Source organism: Folsomia candida, unplaced genomic scaffold (genome assembly GCF_002217175.1).
Source record: "Folsomia candida strain VU population unplaced genomic scaffold, ASM221717v1 Fcan01_Sc001, whole genome shotgun sequence".
Lineage (NCBI taxonomy): Eukaryota > Metazoa > Arthropoda > Collembola > Entomobryomorpha > Isotomidae > Folsomia > Folsomia candida.
Window position 1 is genome coordinate 15,518,457 of NW_019091193.1, and position 17,689 is coordinate 15,536,145.

Below are 17,689 nucleotides of genomic sequence, written 5' to 3' on the forward strand. Positions count from 1 at the left end.
ATTGTGAATAGCGCGCAGCAGCAGGGAGAAAGATTTCATCTGCTCAATCACTCGCTCAGTCTTTGTTGTTGACAAAACATGATACATGATACGACTTGTGCAAAAATCAGAAAGTTCAGATCTCTCCTCAGTCAGTCAGTCAGTCAATGCTCGTAGTAGTAAAATCATCCGGCCGGTGTGGAATTTAGCAAAACTCAATTAAAATTTGTGATTAACAATGAATAGTACGAATCAAACCCAAATAACTAATATGTTTGGCGTTGTTGGCTGCTACCAAATGTTTCCATAAATTTATCAAAGTCAAGTATTAAACGTTGGTTGGTGGATCATAGCAAAAATGGATTTGGAACTTTTGTTGAAGGTTTTTGACAAAAGGCAACTACACTCCTTGACCTCTGAAACGGCCTTTGATAATGCTCAACTGATCTTGGAATGCTTTCGCCTTCACATTGACCATAACAAACTAGGTATTGTTTGAATGAGATCCTTCATATTCATATGCCTATTAGCTAATTCTTTCTCGTGGGTTGCATTAATTATGTCAATGTTACTAGATGTATACCTCGGACAAATATTCTGTGAAGAGAATGAAGGAGTGCAAAATTTTCTTAAGGTAATTCAACCATACCTGTTTAAAAGGAGTGTTTCTGCCGGAAGGAAGTTGATCATCCACTTCTAATTTATCATTATTTTCCGTTCGCTGAGTATAACTTAATTTTTCCGGGACAGGTTGCGTTGAGTTTATGCTGTTTCCTGCATTGGTTGTTGGCGAAAGGTCTTTTGCATTTCAGACAGTCGAATAATGGATGTTTTGATAAGTGAGTTTTTTGGGAGGCATTCTTGCGCCCTTAAAAGGACTGAAACAAGAAGATGGTGAAAAGGTTTGAAAAAGTTGATAGGTTTGCAAGAGTGAGAGGAGAGAGGAAGAAAAACACGTGAAACTCGCCGACAGGGCAGACGAGTTGTGTGAGAACTTCTCCATTTCTCTCGATGGCAAGGGACGCCAAGCTGTTGTTATCAGTTGATTAGGAATTAGGAATTAGGGCGAGGAAGGCAGCGTCGGTATATTATTAGCTGCGTTGGTTTTATAAAGGAAACTAAGAAGGAAATAATTTAAAATATTCAAATTGGTATGTTAAATGTGCGTTTGATCATAACTTCCCAATATTTTTAATTCAGGCAAAATTGGCAGAGAAACCCTTCAATTCCAGCAAGGAACAGTTTCTTTTACTTTTCAAATTCATTTTGTCCAATGACCAAAAGATTCAAGGATGGGAAAATCTGGTTTCTCCATTTTGTAAAAATTTCATGGTACGTGCTTATATATTATTTTTATGTATTATTTTGTTATGCATATTCATAGTATGCACATAATTGAAAAAATATGTCAATAGGATATAGGGAAATTATACTGGAGAAACTCAAGCGAGCCTGCCAAACATCAACAACTAGCATTGGATTGCTTGATAGCCCTTTTTGAACATTATGGGGAATATATGGGGGGTTTTGAACTTCCTACGTTATATTGGGATTTGTTAAGAGACTCTGAAAAGTCTTCGTTCCAACCAAGCGTGAGGGGAAAGATTTTCCATGCATTAGGTTGCATCGCATCCTTGACGCACAATACACTATTTGCTCGAAAAGACTATTTTCAGCAATTGTACTCTCATATTGTTCACACTATGAGAGGACAGGTAACCGCATTATCTCCAAAAAATTGAATCCATATAATTTAAGTAGTTTTATTTAATCAATGTTCCCTCTGGTATAGGTTGAATCAATTGATACCCATCTTGAAGTAACAATTCTTCATGGATGCCTCAAAGCTATGGATAAGCTTCTGCAGTATTTCAGCACACAAATAGATAAAACGGAAATGGAATGGGTACAATTTTATAAGAATCTAGTTCAAATTGTGGATCCAAAGTGCTCAATCATCAAGGACGATACCCAAGGAAAAATTACTTATCTAAAACGTCGAGAATTTCAACGAGGTGGGTGGGGATTAATATATGTAGAGACAAGTACTACAATAGCACCGCAATTTTTTATGTACTTGTATTGTTATGATTCATCTGTTATTTCAGTTGGACTAGAACTGGTTGCAAACAATAAGGAATTGCTATATAAAGAACTTTTCAATAATTACAAACAATGGTATTTTGATCTTTTGGCTTGGTCAAAGTCTAGTAATGCAAGTGACAATAGTGTGGGAAGAAAGGCAATGTTGGCATATCTCAAAGCTGTATTTGACTACGTATTGAAAGAAGCGGATGTGTTGCAATCGGATTTTCTTGACGGATTTGTTTCGGTAAGTTAATTGGAAATGTATTTGTCACTACTTAAGTAATGACTATTCATATACATATATGCTTTATTATCATTACGTATGTACCACAAAATTTATTAGGAGTTTTTTGTATGAATTTTATGATTAGTTCTTCATTGAAACTTTTTCGCAAATCTTGGCATCCGAGAAGTCGAGGAGAAATGAAACAATTATCGCCATCACAGGAATTGGTCTCTTATCTCCGCTTTGCAAGAATGCAAGTAACGCTAGAGTGGTTGCTGATCAAGTATTTGAAAATATTGCGAAAATCATTTTCGAGTTTGTGGAAATTTTCCTTTGCTGATTATCACGCTGATATGTATAACGGAATATTAATGTATGCATTTTTAATATCTACAGATTGAATCATCCCGTTGCTGATATTTATAGTGGTTCCTTGACTTTGGTATCCAATTATCTTGAGACTATAAGTAATCTGCTACTTTACTTGATTGAAGAGGATAAGGAAACCGATCCCATTGCCAACTCAAAATTTCTTGGTCAAATTAATTTGGTTGAACAAATTTCAGTACAATTTCTAATGTTCTATCCCCAACTGGGTGCTTATCAAAGAAAATATGGACACCAGTGCTTCCTCAAAATTATCAACAGCTTGTACACAAAGCATAATCAAACATGCATTCCTTTCATCGACAGAACATTACCTGTTGTATTATCTCAAGTTATTGCTTCTCCCACTGCGGCTGAGTTAGAAATTCTTACTGATGCGTGGAAAGCAATCAACGAGACGCATTCGAAACGAGAAGCAAAACGTCCTCTAGAGTTGAAAGGAGTATCATCCTATCTGGGAATTTGGGTTAACATGGTCAATGGTAACAAAAGCCATTTATAATATGACATACTATGGTCATAAGTACGACATGAGTGTGATGTGATGAATGTGTATGTTTGAACTTGTAGCCAAAATGGAACCAATTCCTGCTAAATTAATTTATGATGGAATTATTTCATGGAGTTTGTTAACAATTGATAAACTGGATTTAACTATGATACTCGGTGCAGATGATGATCAGAACAGCGTTGTTGGCCAGGAGGTAAAATAACTGTAAAATTGACTCATTCCAAAGGTGGAATTTGTGCCGGAAAAAATGTATTTTTTAAATTGTTTCAGGAACAACATCCTTCTGATATCTATTCTAGCATGACTGCAGTTAAACCTAAAGATTTTCAATTACTAATAAATTTGATAGAATTTCTCCAAAAATTCCTCAACAGTGCTTCTGACGAAACCATGTTTAGCAATTGGGTGGAAGAATTTGTTATCAAAGTTACTGATCACGCTATTAAGAACCCTTTCGTCAGTGCATTTTATAAAATACTCGCAACAGCACTGCAAGTTTCCGACAAACTCAACTACTTTGATCCAGTAAGTATGCTATGTACATAATTATTATTAAATTATCGAGGGATACTGCAGTAATTGTCTCTTTTTTAATTCCCAGAATTCATTTACTGCAGGAAGGATTAAAGTGCAAGAAAAATGTAGCGAGTTTATGAAATCAATCTTGATAAAAATGGACACTTTTCGAGACGATTTGCTTATATCCGTCTTGGAGCTCTGGCTTTCAATTCCCGATATAATTTTGGTGCAAAATGAAGAAAGTTGGTGCTTGACCTTGCAGGTTTGTTTGTAACACTTCCACAGTAATATGTGTATTCATGCTTACGTAGTTCCGTACGTGGTTTAAAATTTAATACTTTTAAATCTGAACATTATAGAAAATATTCCAAACTGGACGCTTGCACCTGCCTTTGGCCGACAAATCTGCTGATGCCCTTCAAAGGTGGATGACATTGGACAGCATTCCTCGAGAAATAATAGAAGATATTGTGGTCAAGTTATTTCCACTTTGGCGTACCTATTTCTTAGCCGAAGGTATATCTATTTTTTTGACATTATTCTCATAAACCATCCTATGCATTACTTTCAAACAAGTAACCTTGAAAATTAATTTATGACGAATAGGGTCACATCATTTGCAAATGCCTAATAAGAGTTTGGATTCCACAAAGTTTTCAAAGAAACAAGATGAAGTCGAACTAATTCGTAGCACTACCCAAGATGACGAAATCCTCAAGAGAGTACAAGTGAAGCTTTTGAAAGTGATTGGATCCTTTGCGCACGTCATTGATTTGGGAAGTGACCATTCAACAGATATCTGTCTGGAACAGAACTACAGTATTCTTAAGCTCAAAATCCCACTTGGCCAAACTACTTTTGATATTTATTTAGGTATTATTTTTCCTATGGGCATACGGTTTAAGTTGTTATTCCTCAACTAATGCGTGTTATTAATGCACTCAGTTTAATGTTTGTGTATATGAATTTACAGACTTCATTTGTCCAAGAGTAATAAAGCTGAGCGAGGAATCTGCAAATCGTCAAGTTCGAACCACGGCTTGTGAATTCTTGCACACTTTATTTCTCTACTTCTTGGGCGATAGTAAGTCGCAGCAAGAAAAGCTCCAGTTTAGTGATTTATGCATCTTTGTTATTTTTATAATTTTATAGGTGTTAGATCAAATAACACTGGACAGCAGGCCATACATTTGTTTGTCACATTGTTTACAACAATTATGAAACTCAGTGGAGACTCAGATTTCTTAATTCGGCAACTTTTCAACCCCTTAGGTAATATATATATATATATGCATATTGCGTACGAAATGAATTTATTTTAACAAATGGATTTTAATATGAACTTTTCAAATTTCAACCTCTTAGCTACACAATCTGTGCATTGGTTTACAAAACAGAAAAATGCTTATTCTGACTCAATTCTTCAAATAATTGTGGTATACACTGCATACTTAAATACCAAATATATATCCAAATACATATTTAAATAAATCAATGCATAATTCAGGACGGTCTTGTGTCGGACGACTCGCGGCTAAAAGACTTCTCCTCAGACTGCTTGTACGAGTTTTTCAAATGGGCTTTAAAACATGACACCAAACTACTTGTCAAGGACGTTATTCAGTACATTATGGCGTTAAGTTCACATGCTAATGTAAAATACAGACTAGGTAGGAATTACTCTTTTTGAGCACAGATTTTTATACCTCCAAGAAGGTATTAAACCAAGCCGAGGGACGCAACAAATAGTCAGTTTTTGGAGACCCTCAGCTTGGTTGTTTGTAATGATCAACTATTATCGAGAGGGAAACTAAACATTTTATATTATATGCTTGCTATCTATTATAGATATATATATATATTATCTTTACAGGTTCTTGTGTCGCATTCAATTCTATATACCGAGACTTTCGAGAAGACTTTGAATTGGTCAATTGTTACAGCATAGTACTAATGAATGGATTTTTAGCAAGCCTGTCGGTGTTGCAACCCAATGAGACTGACTCCATCATTGCAAAATCCACGAAACAATCAATTTCTCACCTCGAAAGAATTATTACCAAGAAGAAGGACAATTTTAACAACGTGAGTTAAACAAGTGTATAAAAGATATTTGAGTAAACGGCATAATTCTTTAGTAGTTTCCTGAGTATGTATATTATTGCTTTTATTTCATACTATTTTGTTGTGCTGTTTTCAGAAAATTGGGGATAGAAAGAATCCACCTTGGTTTCGCGGAGATAAAATTCAATTTCGAGATCTGGCCGATTGGTTAGGTTAGGTTTTACGATAGTCTTACATATTCAATTTACTAGCATCGGTAAATCACACATCATTTCGAGTATGAAAATAATCGCGATCTCTTTCTGTATTGTTTGCTCCCAATTTGAAGTACTTCAACTTGGAAAACCCGAAAACGTTTATCGAGAGGAGTGCGGCAGATTGTTGAAAGTTATTGCACCCATTGTTCGCGGTAAGCATTTCAATCAAGTTAATGGATAGATGCATGTTAACAGTACTGTGTAGTATTAATTTTGTACATCCTGATAGGTTGTGGGTCAGTTGAAGCATATTTAGTATCCTGTGCTTTTGATGAACCGACAATTATTCGCACCAGTGAACGATGCAAAATTTCAATCGACGTTGAAGACATGAATATGGAAGAACTTTTAACATTTTTGGACTCAGCCGCAGATTGCTATACATTCTTTTATGATCACAATTGTTTAAACTTTACGGTTTTTCAGCATCCAAATTCAAGATTCGTAACTGCAGCCATGGTCATGTTTTCAAAATTTCAATATTGTGAAAAAGTGCAATTAGAAACGCTTGCACGAATATCCGTGCGTCTGCAGAAACTGGAACCTGCTCTGACGGACTTTCAAAGAAATGAATTTCAAAAGTTTCTAATCAAGATATCTAAAATCATGATCAGTGAAGAGAATGTGTCCAGTATATTGCAAATCTTAGTCCATTCAAAATCAACTTGGAGTCAAGAAGTCAGAGTCGAGTTAAAACGTGAATTTAGCCGTGACAAAATACAGCAAGACTTATTACAAACCAAGAATTTTCTTCAATTGCAATGGCTGCGTTTGGCTATCGATAATAACCTGATGGACTTGGACGCATCGACATCGAGCGATACACAAGTTTTGTTGGATCTATTTTGGAACAATTTAAAAAGAAAATTGTTCGGACCAAGTGAAGATGATTCCTCGTTAAAAAGTTCCGACATCCTCGAACTAAATTCAGATGAGTTGGAAGAACTGCTCAAAATCTGCATTGAGTTAGGAATTGGATGTGAAACCGTTTTAGATACTGCTTTAGACACGCAACTATTTCGTGGAATATCAAAACGGAATGTTCCTGACATCCTTAGTACCAGGGGAGAGTTTTTTCTGAAACACCTTGTCTGTGGTATGTTTCATCCCACGTTAATTGACTTTGTTCACATGTCAATGCGTGTAAAGATTGAAAAAATTGGATCCTACATTGAATTTTTATTGGGAGCAATTCAAGGGAGCAAATCTCTTCGTCAGAAGGCTGGAAATTTACTATTTGAAAGCATAATCAAGATATGGACCCAGATATCTGTTAACTGTGATAAATATACGGTACTTAGAATTCTTTCAGGTCTAGTTTGGCTGGACTTGAAGGGTTCTCGTGATTCTATTGAACTTAGTCATTGGTGGTGTGGAAAAGACGCTATGGGTGCTGCGAATATAGATTTTAGTGAGCAAGGTGAAATTATTGGATTCATGGGCCTTTTTGGACAATCCAGTGATTCAAGAATAGTTGAATCTGTAATGTAAGTATTTCACAAATATTTAAATTTTAAATGCGCATAAACATATAATAGAGATGATACTTATCCTTAGATATATGTGTAACCTAAAAAGTCATGTTTTATTATTATTTAGAAACACTACAAAGAAATTGATACATCATAATTTTCCTGCCTCTGCAAATCATCAAGAGTTTATATCCGCACTGGTTAAACAAATCCTAGGGTTGTTTCAACGAGACCCGAAAAATTTGAAGATACTAGAATTACTGCTGGCAACAATGTTTAAAATGTCCACCTTTCCTGATGAACTGAATTTTCTGTACAAAGCTATTGCTCAGCGTCTTATGAAACTCTCACAAGCTTATGCGAGTGATAAAGATGCTGTTGACACCAGTAGCTTTATATTAGAGACGATCATGTCTGCAAAAGAATATGAAAACAATCGGAATGTCTTTCTGTATTGCTTACGTCCGACGTTGGTTGGGATGCGCAATTCTGCATTTAGATTGTTTTTCAAAGGAAAAATTAAGTTATTAATGGACACATTGCTAGTAAGCCTAATAATTTTCTAATGTATATCTATTTTAATGTTCTGTGTATTTTTTCTTATATTACTTCTCGTATATTGTAGGATAGTACTAAACCAGCGTCTTCAGTCTTTCATCTAAATGTTGACCGAATTGTTTACAACTTACTATCAATGATTCCAAAGAGAAATGGGGCAAGATTGCTTTTGGCTGAATTAACGGCTGAATATCAACAATGTCAAACAAGGGCAGGAATTCCAGAGTCTGAGAGAAAAAGCATCTTGAAAGTTATATCGTCCGCGTTCCTACAGATTAAACAACGAAAAATGCCTATTACCAACGTGTATGAGATGCAGTGTCACAGTTCAGCATATCACACACTTTCAGTTATACTGGTGGTTTCTGAAAATCTTCCAAATCATCGATTATTGATGGAAGGCCTATTAATTCATGAAGACAAATCAAAAAGAAAATATTTGTGGGAAACCTTTATCGACTGTTCAAAGGATATTCAAGACTATTTTCCAGTGCTATTTGAACCTACTAATAAGGCGCAATCAAATGTTGAGAACATTGCAGCTTCTTCAGGGTCAACCGCAGCGGAGAATATCATTTTATCTGCAACTGCCGCAGCTACGCAATCTGCAAAAGCCAGGTTTGACTTGTTTTTATTGTTTTTAATTTTTGTAAGATTATAATATTTCAAATAATTGTGTGGGCATTTTAGGATTAATTTAGCATCAAGTAGCTTGTATGGAGAAAATTCAGCAAATAATTTCGATTTTACGTGCTCTACACCACTAGAGGAAGCATCATTTTATCATGATGTGTTGGACCCAAATGAAGGCGAAGCAAATGGCTTTTCAGCTACTAAAAGTCATACAGTTCCTGTTGTAACTATCAAATGTGCTGCTTTTGCTGACGAATCGATAGAAGGTCTTGTTTCAACGATTAAGAAATTGACATCGCTTTCCTCTGAAGTAAGTTTATTCCTGTGATTCTTAACTTGAGAATCTCAAGTTATGAATAGATGGTGATTTTACCTCAGGATTTTCAATTTATAATCAACCTCTCTCTTATTTAGGATGAGCAGCCATGGATGAAATATTTGCTGAGTGTCCTTAATGGAAGGGACCATCATGAAAATATAAAAATCTTTATTTTAGTGGCCTTGTTAAATTGTCAGAAGGAGATTTTACCATATGCAAAAATATTTATAAACCCAATATGCAAAGTTCTCATGAGTACTAATTGGAAGGACCCGTTAAACTACTTTGTCAAAGACGTTCTAGTTATGTTACTGGATTGGCATGAAGTTGCTATTCCCTCGTCATCAGCAGTAGTAAGTGAGCATGCTACCAATCTTCGCAAAGAAATGTGCGAATTTATCGTTGCCAACATCGTACAACAGGACCAAGCCTATTCTAGGAACGACCTTTTAGAAATAAATTTGCATCTGTTAGATGCAGTAGTTCGCCTTTGGAAAATTGAAACGTCAGAATTAAATTCTTGTCCTGGGTTTAACTTTGTGGATAGTCAAACACCAAAAGTAGGAATTTTGCTTTGTAAGTGTGCTTTGAGAAATAATGTCCTACCAAGGGAGGATCCCCTGACCCTATTACGCCAGTTTTGTTCTTTGCTGGAGTATTCATCAAAACCGATATATTCTGATGCAGCTGAAAGTCTTGGACTCATTCTAAGGTATGAATTTGACGTTTTTATTTTTTTAAGTATATTCTGAACTGTTGAATCTTGGTTTCAAGTATGCTGTAATTTTTTTCAGGCTATTAAAGAATGGCAACTATCAGGATATTGATAAAGTGTCTGACCATGTCGTAAGAAAACTGAGGAAAGAACAATCACGTCGCCCACCTGCATTTCTTTTAATACTCGAACAAATTCAAAAGAATTTTCCTCAGATTGCTGGAGTGTTTCATAAAGAATTGCTAGAAATGCTTGGGAAAAAAAGTTTTGACTCATCAGGGATCGACATCATCCAAATTTTGTTTTCCTCTTTGCTAGTACAGTTGGAAAATCCGGCGGAAAACCCCACAGCTGCAGTGAGAAGTTTCATCTTTAACTTGAATGGTCGAAATGTATTTAATGCTACGTGCACTTCGCCTGCTGAAACAATTCTTGGAGTTCGAATTTTTGAAGAAGTTTTTGTCAAGTTTCCAAATGCCCACCCTATTGAAATGTTTTTGAAAATGGTGACTTGGTTGAGTATATTGCAACAAGATACGGAAAATACATCACTACAATCTCGGTATTACATTTGCATTTCTAAAATCTACTTTCAACCAAGTACATTGGATGCGGCGAATAAAGATCTGATTTTGAAAGTGTTTATTGATGCCTTAAAGCACGAAAGCTCCGAAGTACGAAACACAATCGAGGAATTTTGGATGGCAGTGCTCGATGATTGTAAAAATCCTCAAGATTTGCTAGTTAGACTCCTTGAACTTTATGGGCAGAAGCAAAACTCATTAGAAATTATTCTGGGAAGAATTCTACAACGATGTTCAGTCGCCCCAGATTTTCAGAAAACTATTTTTGACAAACCATTAGAAGATTGTGTTTTTCACGAATTCAACCTAGATAGATCCTGGAGAACAAAACAAGCAAGTTTTCTACCATTATTTGCAGAATCAATCTCTTCACAACCACTGTCTACTATTCCACAAGCTCTACAAGCATCTGTAATGCGACAGGGACATCATGGAGTCAACTTACTTCGTGCCAGTTTGTCCTTGTGCCAACAACAATTTACCCAAACACTAGGCGTAGACAGCAGCAACAAAACTAACATGGCGACATGGAGCAATCCTCTTTCTAAAAGCATCACATCATTGGAAGATGAAGAGCAAACCCAAAAACAAGCCAATGCTCATACAGAGAAAACTGATAATGAATTGTCTCAGCTGAGGAAAAGATTTTATGTTCGTCCTGCGGAATCTGCAGCTTTCTTTGCTGCAAGACAAGTAGGTCAACGCGAGATGAAAATGAATGTGACGCTAGATAAGCTAAAGTCTAAACAGAGCATGAAAGTAACAAGGTCTTACAGAATTGGCGAAATACCAGATATTATGATAAAATATGCGGATATGTTAACAACTCTCATTAAATTGGGACAGTGCGATTCTGAATGTGCTCGTTTAATCGTGGGTCAAATATTTTCAAATGTTTTCAATTCAATAATGGAAGAAAACAACAAGGTGCACCATATATTCAACACTATTCTTGAGACTCCAAAGATTTCTGCAACTCTTGTTGCTACCATTATGGACATATCGATTCGCAACAAAATTTTAGTTTCATCAAACTGCCTGGCGAACATTTGCACACAGAATGATTTATATGAGCTTGGAATTATCATGCTTGAAAACCATCTCAGTATTAAAATGTTTGAAGATCTCCCTTCGTCATCAAAAAGGCGACGCGTGGAAACTCCAGGCAGCTTGGAAGCAGTAAATGAATCTGCATTATTGAACATTGCCTGTCTGTATTATGAATTGCAAGAAGTAGACGTGCTGAAAAACATATTTGTTCAATTATCGGGAAAATCAAAGTCTAACAGTTTTTATAAGACACTGTGCGCTTTAAACACTGAGTCGATTGGAAAGGTTGACATAGCCGCTGAGCAGTATTTAGAACTATTAGATGATCTTAAGAAAAATTTCGGCGTACAAGATCAATACGTGAATCTAATTGAATCGTCGTATATAAAGGTAATATAGTATAGTCTCGTTGCAGATGTAATAATTTCACAGTGCCTTCTACTTCCTTTCCATTATTTTCGGTTCATGATGTCTTGATTTCATTTTTTTTAGTGTTTATCACAATTGTCGGAATGGGACAAGCTTATGGACGTTGTTGGACAATCCATTTTCTCACCTGAACAAAATGGTCTTCATAATAAGTAAGTTGTTCCAATTCTCACAAAAAAGTATGTTGTTGTAGACTATATGAAGGTATTTTGCCTTATATGATTTTCAGATATACCGAAAAAAAATTATTAACTAGGGCAGGTCTCATGTTAACATTGGAAGAACAAACTCATGCTAATTTATCAAATGTGACTGAATTTGTTCAGCAGCTTGAAAAGTTAGATGGTCCCCCGGTAATAATTTATTAAAAGTCCTATGCATTATTTAGATGGTGAATCTACATACGTTTATTGCACTTGTTTCCTGAAAATTTTTGCAGATTAACGTCGAGCAAGCGTTACTCTTACTTGGTGCTGACCTGAACAATGCAAACAGAGCTACTGTGTTATTGGAACAATTTTGGCAAGCAGGAATTACAACATTTACGAATTTTTCCCATTTGTCACTGCCACAAAAAAATGAACAAATTCTGCAATATCAACTTGCATCAACTCTTAGTGACATGGTAAAAATATATTTAAATTAATTTATATTAGTGTCCCTCACCTTCACGGGGGATAGCGATATAATGATCTCGTTTAAATTTCCAGATGTTGTGGCAAAAGGACCTCTGTGAAGAAAATGTTGTGGAAAAGACGGTTCGTTTAGTTTCGAAATTCAAAAAACTGAATGGGAGCAACATATCCCCTCTATTTAATTCTGGAATAGTGACCAAGACTAGGTATGTGACTTTATTTGTATATAAATTCTTTCTGGTTGTATGCGTACCAAAATCAAACATGGGAAGATATAAATATGATTATTATTTAATATAATTAATTTTACTTTTGCTAACTTTTATAGGTCGTGCTTCGTGAAGAAGTTGTTATATCACGAGTTGCTCGTTGATGACTACCAATGTTCAGAAAAATTGAGTTTACTAAATTTTCACCAGCACCTCTGGATGCTTTCGCTTAGTACCAGGGATCAGCTCTGTACGGTGTCAAATAAGTACCTTGATTCGTCAAGACAATTAGGAAGTAATGTCAGTGCGGATGACTTTCTTGAGTGGAGAAAGTCTTATGCTGCATACTTGGATTGCTTTTGCCAGTCTTTGCCACTAAAAGAATGGATGCCAATGTGTAAGTATATAACACACATTACCAAGAAGCATTAATTTGGTTTAGATTACAATACTTTTGGTACAAACAAAAGACCAAAAATGCACCATAATTCAATTAAAACGGTTTAATATAATTACTAGAGCTTGAGTAATTAGGTGTAAATATGTTGTACATACATATTTAAACTTTTATCTGATTCCAATGAATTCCCTTTTTATTCGTACTTTTGGTTGAGTACCACGAAGCAGGACATACAAATTACTTTTCTACTTCTTTTCTACAGGGGGATCAGCCTATAAGAAAATCAGGATTGGTAATACATACATATTATTGTTTAATAATTTTACAATTAGTGATGTCACGAGACTAATAACAATATAGGAATAGAGGTATGCTTTCAGATTTTGACCAATCTAGTGTCAATCAGTCACAAATTTAATAATAATATGACATCTACAAAAGACACTATCTGCCAATGGTCAAGTTTACATATTTGCATCCAAAGAGTAGAAAACGAGCCCCCAAGCTGACAAATGTTACACTTTCCAAATTTATTGCGTTTTCTCCTCTTCTGATGTAAATATCTCTGCCAAACTTGAGCATTAGTCAAACGTGTCTTCTGCAAATGACTTAAATTTGTGATCGGTTGACACTAACACACTAATATGGTCAAAATCAGACAACATACGCTGGGAGATCCACATTATAAATAATTAGTTGTATTGTGCTATAATAAATTGATATTATGTTTTGCAAAGATTCGTCTACCTGTGAGAAGATAAACCCCACCAGTATAATTGAAATGCATAGTCATCTGCTAAAAAGTTTAGTTGCTTGTACTAGAGAAAATAAGATTGCAAATGCATCTTTCCCAATTATTAATAAATCTATGGGCATCAAGTCAAAGTAAGTGTATTTATGAATTTATACAATATATCCCTCGATGATATTTCATCTCATGATATTTTTTTTTGTTACAGTTCAACTATTATAAAAGTAGTGCAGACTGGAACAAAAATAGTATTTGATCTAGTAAAACATCCCGAAAATAAGGAGAATATGAGTCCAGAAGCTAGTCTACAATTGTATTATTTGATGGAAGAATTGTTGAGGAGTTTTCCAGATACATATCCAAGCAATGATGATAGTTTGACAATCTTGCTAGAATCACTCCTGCGGAGCATGTCTACCGAAAATGATGATGTTACATTACGGTTTCCTCGTTTACTGGATTTGATTCAGAAAAATTTTCAGCTTCGTACAACCTTTTCTACTTTGGTAAGAAATAATCTATGATCCCTATACAAAATCAAATTATCTAGATGCATATAATTAATGTTCCAATTATGTTGACTTTAAGTGGAACATTATTCCCACCTGGAAATTTCTGCCTTGGCTTGATCAAATAATGACGACCTACAATGGAGATCCAGAAATGAATCAACTCTTTTTGCCAATAGTGCAGAAAATTGCCAAAAAGTACCCGGACGCTTTAATGTTGCAATACAATAATTGCATTCCGGGGTGAGGGACTAGCAAAATGTTGCCAAATACATATTTAAACATTCATGTACGCTAATTGTAAGATTTGTGCACATAATATGTCTTTAGCTATCAAGATCATCACGTTGATTATGTCAAGAGTTTGAAAGCGCTGGTATTCCCAACTATACTTCATAAGGCTGCGTTGGACGAAATTTTACTTAAAATTAAAGAGAAAGATGTGTCGGTTCTTCGAGATTCAATTTTAAATTTCCAACAAGTAATTCAAGATATTTTGAGTCAAGAAAATATTTATGGATCGATTCATATTAATTTTGCCAGAGAGGTATGATTTTGTTTTTGTGTATAGTTCCAAGATTATTTGACACTTGATCACTCTATAAGAGACACCAACTGTCAAGTAATTGTGATATTATTCTGATCAGGGTCCATTGATTATGTCCTTGAAGAATCTCGGGTAGGGTCAGTTTAAGAGTTCTCCTTTTCGATAGATTTTAAAGTTTTGGGATATGGGTGATTTTTTACTTGGGAGAGTTTGGTTGTCGAGAAAAATAAAACACATAGATCTATCATAAAATGCAAACGAATTATTTTAGGGTATTATTACTGAATTTTTTTAATGCACGCACCTATGTGGGAATTAATAATTAAAATATTTACTATTTGTAAAGTTGTTTTTAATGAATAAGATTATAAAAAAATATAAAGTAATTATGCTTAAACTAGGAACATGCATTTTATGATAGATCAGGGTATTTATCTTTCATTACTTTCGTATATACAGCAAGTGGACCCTGATTATGATACTATTCAGATGCACACAAATACTTGTACATATATACACCTTACTATTATTATTATAATATACTATTTCCTGTTTATTAAAGATATGGGGACACTTGTCGCAATATTTAACCGAAATTGGAGATGATTTTCCCATGGCAGGTGATGATAAAACTGAAAAATCTCTTGCTAGCTTGAAAACCGGAATTGAGGAAGCAAGAAAACACGAGAAGCGAAGTAAACACAAATAGTTGACATAATATTTTTACAAGAAACTTTCTAAAATTTGGATATTTTGTCATCAGTTTTTCCGGACCAGAGTGGTAGCATGAAAATTAAACAGTTGAATGAATTCTCCCCTTGGTTGGCAAGTTTTCATCACATTCAAATGGAAGAGGTTATTAAATTTCCTGGATTGCACGATAAATTATCGAAGCCTGATGTGAATTCCCATCCGAGTATTGTTTCATTTAATCCTACTGTAAGATTCTTTCTATGAATAAGGATGCAATTGTTATTAAGCAGTATTATCTTGTGGCGGTTTATGTATTAACATAAATATGTACTGCTATTAGGTGCAAATTTATCGATCTCTTACCTTTCCTATTCGTATGAGTGTTTTGGGCAATGATGGGAAAAGACAAAGCTTCTTGACTAAATATGGGGATGACCTACGCCAAGATCGAAGAATTCAACAGTTGCTCCGAGTTGCCAACAACTTTTTTTCTAATAATTCACAAACTCGTGAACGGAAAATTAACATTGTTACATATTCGGTACAATATAAAAATATACATAGAGCTTTAATTACCTAATATTTAGTTAGTGCACGGATTTAATTATATATGTAAATATTTTCAGGTCATTCCCCTAACAGAGTCATTTGGTATCATTGAGTGGCTAGACAAAACATTGAAGGTTTCATCGTTTATATTGAATACCAAACAATTGGAAGGACAAATGAACACAGCCGCCATGTCACATCAAGGTTGGCTAGAGAAAACAAGTGGCCTCAAGCCACCAGCGCCACTGCATCATATTTATGCTGGTGCTGCGAAAAACGCCTCTCGACAGAATGCAGAGTTTCATTTCGATTCTCTCGTCTCAACCACACCAAACTCTTTGTTCTCGTAAGATAAACTTTAACTTTCCTTATATGAGTATATTTGCATATGTGATGTTAATAATAATTACATATTAAAAATAGGGAACACTTGATGGAGCGATGCAAAAGCTATGAGCAGTTTTTCAAGGTCCGACAAAACTGTATTCGGTCATATGCTGCAATGTGCCTTGTCCACTGGTTACTTGGGATTGGCGACCGACATTTACAGAACGCACTACTTTCTCTGGAAACTGGCAAAGTCATTGGTATAGATTTTGGAAGAGCATTTGAGACAACTAATACTGACCAACCTATTCCCGAAATGATTCCATTCCGCTGCTCTCCAAATTTCCAGAACCTTATGATGCCATATGGATACAAGGGTAATTATCATTAAGACTAAATCTAATCCAGTTGTGCTACTGTCTACACATCAACTTATGTTATCTTTTACAGGTTTGTTCCGGGAGACAATGTGTATTGTGTGGAGATGTCTTCTTCAAGGGTCAGACACGATCTTATTCATTATCAACACGCTGGTCAACGAACATAATATAAAATGGACAGGAGTTCGAAAGGAAAAGCTGCCTTTTGAAAGTGTTCTGGAAAAGCAACTCGTCGAATGGCTACCAATGCAGACAATCAAGAGGAAACTTTTATGTGAAAATCCTACGAACATTCTGTTGAAAACTCTGGAAAATAACCCATGGAAAGATATCACTCCCGTTTACTGTGATATTGTCAAGAATAGTAGAGCGGATGATGAAGGTGTCTTCACACATGAACAAGTAATTGATTGCCTGCTGGATTTGGCTACGGATAAGAATATACTTGCAAGATTGTATGTCGGGCTACTCTCATGGATATAGTTTCTCAAGTCAAATGCCAAAAAAACAAAATAATTTAACAAAACATTTTCTTAAACTTGATAATCTTCATAACTTAATATGCTATATTTGTATTTACATACTTCTAATACGACTTTTCATGTCAAAACGAGTTGAAAACTTGAATTAAACAATTCCTCTCGTTGAAATATCTTTGAGTTGTTCTGCATATAACTTATCATCTTTGAAACTCAATTGATCTAGTCATACATCTAATTTGGGGCAGTGTTCCAAACACAAATTGGAGGCCATGCACGACGCCGACGTGCATCAAACACCTAAATAGTAACCACATTTATAGTAATCATAAAGCCTACACGGTTGAAATGTGTATCATTTTCTGGTATATTTCACTGTGGACAATTGAAAATAAGATAAAAGCAATGCATCTCAACTT

The 17,689-nt window shown here is 35.2% G+C and overlaps 1 protein-coding gene across 3 annotated transcripts; it reads left to right on the forward strand.

Moving 5' to 3' along the window:
• The first annotated feature begins 146 nt into the window (after positions 1-146).
• LOC110843047 (DNA-dependent protein kinase catalytic subunit) lies at positions 147-17,443 on the forward strand. Of its 3 annotated transcripts, XM_035852749.1 has the most exons (43): positions 386-467; positions 555-613; positions 730-818; positions 1,180-1,311; positions 1,395-1,694; positions 1,772-1,994; positions 2,088-2,311; positions 2,439-2,608; positions 2,690-3,162; positions 3,251-3,384; positions 3,462-3,716; positions 3,793-3,972; positions 4,070-4,226; positions 4,317-4,583; positions 4,684-4,794; positions 4,863-4,982; positions 5,076-5,146; positions 5,218-5,380; positions 5,584-5,795; positions 5,911-5,986; positions 6,103-6,183; positions 6,261-7,518; positions 7,631-8,048; positions 8,129-8,679; positions 8,752-9,004; positions 9,109-9,725; positions 9,808-11,752; positions 11,855-11,943; positions 12,021-12,144; positions 12,231-12,416; positions 12,502-12,632; positions 12,755-13,032; positions 13,298-13,327; positions 13,773-13,920; positions 13,995-14,292; positions 14,375-14,538; positions 14,626-14,842; positions 15,405-15,537; positions 15,606-15,781; positions 15,876-16,076; positions 16,162-16,430; positions 16,508-16,788; positions 16,862-17,443. In XM_035852749.1, exons 4-43 carry the CDS (start codon positions 1,309-1,311, stop codon positions 17,272-17,274), a joined length of 11,400 nt encoding a protein of 3,799 aa, XP_035708642.1. In that variant the 5' UTR covers positions 386-467; positions 555-613; positions 730-818; positions 1,180-1,308; the 3' UTR covers positions 17,275-17,443. The 3 variants fall into 3 exon arrangements, with proteins under 3 accessions (XP_035708641.1, XP_035708642.1, XP_021944654.2); XM_035852748.1 differs by lacking the exon at positions 730-818 and having other exon boundaries at positions 147-467; XM_022088962.2 differs by lacking the exons at positions 386-467; positions 555-613; positions 730-818; ... (1 more) ...; positions 1,395-1,694; positions 1,772-1,994 and having other exon boundaries at positions 2,128-2,311; positions 2,439-2,576.
• Positions 17,444-17,689: the final 246 nt, after the last annotated feature.